At 36.3% G+C, this 4279-nt stretch overlaps 1 protein-coding gene across 1 annotated transcript; it reads right to left on the minus strand.

Annotated features, from left to right (window-relative positions):
- Positions 1-365: 365 nt before the first annotated feature.
- LOC107632803 (universal stress protein PHOS32) lies at positions 366-3828 on the minus strand. Its single transcript, XM_016336455.3, has 2 exons — positions 2931-3828; positions 366-752 (listed from the first exon to the last, which is right to left on the minus strand). Exons 1-2 carry the CDS (start codon positions 3724-3726, stop codon positions 745-747), a joined length of 804 nt encoding a protein of 267 aa, XP_016191941.2. The 5' UTR covers positions 3727-3828; the 3' UTR covers positions 366-744.
- Positions 3829-4279: the final 451 nt, after the last annotated feature.

The raw sequence follows: 4279 nt of genomic DNA on the forward strand, positions 1-4279 counted from the left end.
ACAATTAAAATTTACTTAAATGAAACTTTACCCCAACTTTTATCCTGTGACTAACTACATTCTATGTGATCAATAATAAGGGTTTCATAGTTCAACTAAGAGGCAGAAATCATCAAACCTCTACAGTAATCTGTAAATTATAAAGCGTTCATCATGATAGTATAACTATAAACTTCCACATATAGAATGCGAACAGTAAACCCAAAAAACCATTCAGTGAAACTTATGTATCTACGTGAAAAGAGTATATAGTATATACAACTTGGGAACAAAAAAGGTTTCGCTACCATATTAATCCATACAAAAACTAGCCATAATCCTTTTCAATGTTCATATGCAGGAAATGCACTAAGTACAACCTGACAGAAAGAGAAAGAGAGCACTCTATAACCATTACCACCAATCCCTTTCGGATCAAATACATTCTGCAATCCAATAAAAAATCCAAACCACAGGAGAAAAATCAAGATACATGTATTAATGAAAGCATCTCATGACAAAGTTTAAAATTTTAAACAGCATAAAAAAATGTAACATCTGATATACTTATATACAAGCATTGTTGACCCCAATAAGAAGCATGGTACAAGGGGATACCATTTGACCACTGATATCAAGAAAACATATGTGCTTCTTTCTTTTTCTTTATAGTTGCAGATGATAGAGAGGGGGCGAAGGAAGGCATAAGAGCACACTTGCAGTGAAAAGATTGAAGCAACGACTTGGCCAACAACTTGGCTTCAGCTAATGCTCTGCTCCAAATCAACCGACAATTAGAAGCTCAAATTTTAATTCCGCAACAAGAAAAAAATTAGGTAGAAAACCAAACATCAAGAATGCCAGCAAAATCAATATCAGCTTAAGATGTAACGCTCAGGTCTAAAACACAGTAACGTGTAATGTATAAATCAGATTGATTAGCTCAGAGATTACGAAAATAAAATCACATATCATCATTAAATAGAGCATTGCTGGAGGGGAAACAGATTTTGAAAAGGAAACTTCAATTAGCTCAATGTCATTCAAGGAATCAAACATTCAACGTAAGCAAGGATGTTAATTAATGTTTTCCTAGTGTCAGATGCTATCTAGTATACAATTTTCATCTATAATCCTAATATGCAAATTGGAAATTGCATATCCATAACAAAACCAACAGGAAAAACAATAAAACAACAGGATGAATTGGAACTATGCACCCAATTTTCTACAACTCTATAATATACTTCATCCGTCTTTGATAGTTAATATCACAGGTCAAAGAAAATAGGTGACCAAACTTAAATTGATAATCAGGACTTCCCCCAGAAAAATAGAAAAATCTACATTATTACAAAATTCTTACTTTGAATTCGACTCCAAATTACATTTACTGTGTAAATTATGGCAGCAATTAATGGTTGATCAAGCATAAAAAATGAATGAAACCTTAAGAAGCCTGGCAACTTAATAGCTTATAATTTCATATCACTTTTAGTGTAACATAATACAAAGAATGAATGCAAATGAAGCCATGGAAGGCAAGGATATTCAAGGCTAGTCATAAGAGTTAAGCATGTCACGAACCTTAGGGAATAAAATTGCCAGGCATCTCAATTGTGAATGCCAGGATTTAAATTTAATAGAAACCTGGCTTAACCAGTGGATGCACTTGCATATCACTCAAATGGCAAACCATATCCTAAGGTTTAGAAATGAACATATTCATAAAGTGACTTATCACGGATTGGATGCAATTTCAAAATCCAATCCAACTCAGCATAAGATTAGGTTGCTTCTTTAAATAATGTGAATGGTGACTTATCATTACTAATATGGATAAAAAACATGTAAACCTCAACTAATGTGAATGGTGACCTATCATTACTAACATGGATAAGAAAATGTAAACCTCAAGCCAAAATAAAAAAAATCTGCCCATAAAGCATCCTACTATGGCCTATCTAAGTCAACCATATACCAAGTAACCAAGTTAACACGATAAAAACCAAAATCAGATGACGTCGGAGGGGAGATGGACCGGAAAAATGGCAATAGACAATAGTACCATAGATCCCAACCACAATTATTAGTGGAGCTATGCCTAAAGTGGCCCAATCAATACATTAGGGCGAAGCCCTTGTCAAGTTTTCATCATATTTTAAAACAAAATTAGCGACACAGTGTTCAATGTTGGGATTTATCTCCGCTGTCATTCAACCAAAATTCTACCACCTAATATACAATATCTTGCTATTCCCCAATCAGATAAGACATATCCCAAATTTGGTAAGGATCAAATAACACTAGCGTAGCTTCAAGTAAATGTTATAACATTTAATAACTTTTTTTTTCAAGTAATTTTTTAAAAACTAACCACCGGATTAGAAGTTTATGTTTTGTATACATCATTCTAAAAAAATTTCTTGTCAATCCAAAATCGTTTGCTACACCTTTTATATACTTAAAAATTGACGTAATATAATTATTCAAAATATACAAAAACAAGTTATTCAATTACATGGGTATTGATGTTCGAATTCAGTGAAATTTGGTATAAATGATCTTCACTATATGTTGTTACAATTTAATGGTTAGATTAATAAAATATATATCCTATAAAAGCTTTTGCTTAAATTGACACAATGTCATTTGATCCTAACATTTACATTTAGTTGCTTGTAGTGTCTCCCATATCCAGGTTTCTTAAACAACTACCCAAGTTACCATAATAATAATAATAACAACAACAATAATAAGAAGAAGAAGAACATTATCTCAAGTTAGCATTTTATCTCAAGAAGAAGAAGAAGAACATTATGTTCTCAAGTTAGCATTTTATCTGCATGTTCTATTGATATTACACTTATTAATGCACAATCGATATATCAACTATCACATCAATTCCATTTCCGTCACAAAAAGAAAAAAAATATCTTCAAATCCCTAACCTTTTTTATGATCCTGCACCGCCGTCACAGGCTTGATCACAGCCTTGCCGTCGCCGCCCTGCTTTGCCACCACGGCATCCCCAGCTCTAGCACCAGCCGCGAGGCCGCCGTCCTTATCTTCGGGATAGCGGACAACAACAACGGGGCAAATGCAGTGATGCACGCAATAGTCGCTAACGCTGCCAAGGCGCCCATCGCTGCCGCGACGCACGGCACCGAATCCGCGGCTTCCCATGATGACGGCACTGAGACCGAGGCGCTCGACCTCGAGGCAGAGGCGCTCCTTCATGTCATGGTCCTTCACGATGTGGATCTTGAAAGGGATTTGTGCCTCACGCAAAGGCTTAGCGAGATCGGCGGCCTTTGTCGCCGTGAACGCATCGAAATCGTCTTCGAGCTTGCGCTTGTTGTGGTCGCCACTGCCGCCGCCAGAACTGTCGTTGATGGAAGCGGTGGTGGTAATGCCTTCGTCGTCTAAAGCTGGGTCAGTGTTGATGGCGAGGTCGATGGAGCCCCAGTCGGCACCGAACAGGACGTTAGTGGGGCTGACGTGGAGGAGGATAACGGCGTCACCGGGACGGATATATTGCTGGACAGCCCAGCGGACGGCGTAGGCGCTCTCGTCGGAGAGGTCCACGGCTACGCCAATTTTGCGTCGTGCGCCGGCGGTTGGTGTTGGGGTTGCGGTGGATACGGCGGAGGAGGGGTGGTGGCGGGGGGAGGTCGGATGGTGGATTTTAATTTGCGGCAATTGTGGGTCGGAATCCAGTGCCAATGGATTTTTATGCTTCTGCATTTTTTCTTTTTCCTGATTTTTGGTTTACAGAGAAAGAGAGTAGAGTTTTCCAGAGAGGGAGTTTCTTTCTTTTTGATTTGTGATTATTAAAAAATGAATGGCACGAGGGATTTTTTTTTTATAAATAAATAATTTAAATATTTTATTTATGAATACAATTAATTTGTAGTATATTTATTATTTTTTTTGGTTACATATTTTACTTATTCTGTAAATGAATTAAATTTTTATATATTTAACAAATTTAAAATATATATATTTCTAAAGGATTCGGAAGATTTAGAAAAAGAGGGTTGAATTTATGATTTCTTTAACTTTTAATAAGTTGGTTTTAAAATCAGATATTAAACTTGGCTACTGTTTGATCTGCACAGCAAATTATACAGGAGATAATTTTGCTTTATCTCATAAAAACAAAAAAATAGAAATAAAACAGAGAGAAAAAAAAGTGACACAGTCATATATGGTTGGTTCAGTTGCCTTATGCAATGCAACTTACATTTAGTCTTCACTGGACACACAAGTTTCAATATAAACTTGACTTAGCTATGCA

Source organism: Arachis ipaensis, chromosome B3, assembly GCF_059453495.1.
Source record: "Arachis ipaensis isolate K30076 ecotype BB chromosome B3, ASM5945349v1, whole genome shotgun sequence".
NCBI lineage: Eukaryota > Viridiplantae > Streptophyta > Magnoliopsida > Fabales > Fabaceae > Arachis > Arachis ipaensis.

Bases quoted from the DNA above. Each gene is read 5' to 3' on its own strand.
- LOC107632803 (XM_016336455.3), bottom strand. From the start codon at position 3,726: ATGCAGAAGCATAAAAATCCATTGGCACTGGATTCCGACCCACAATTG.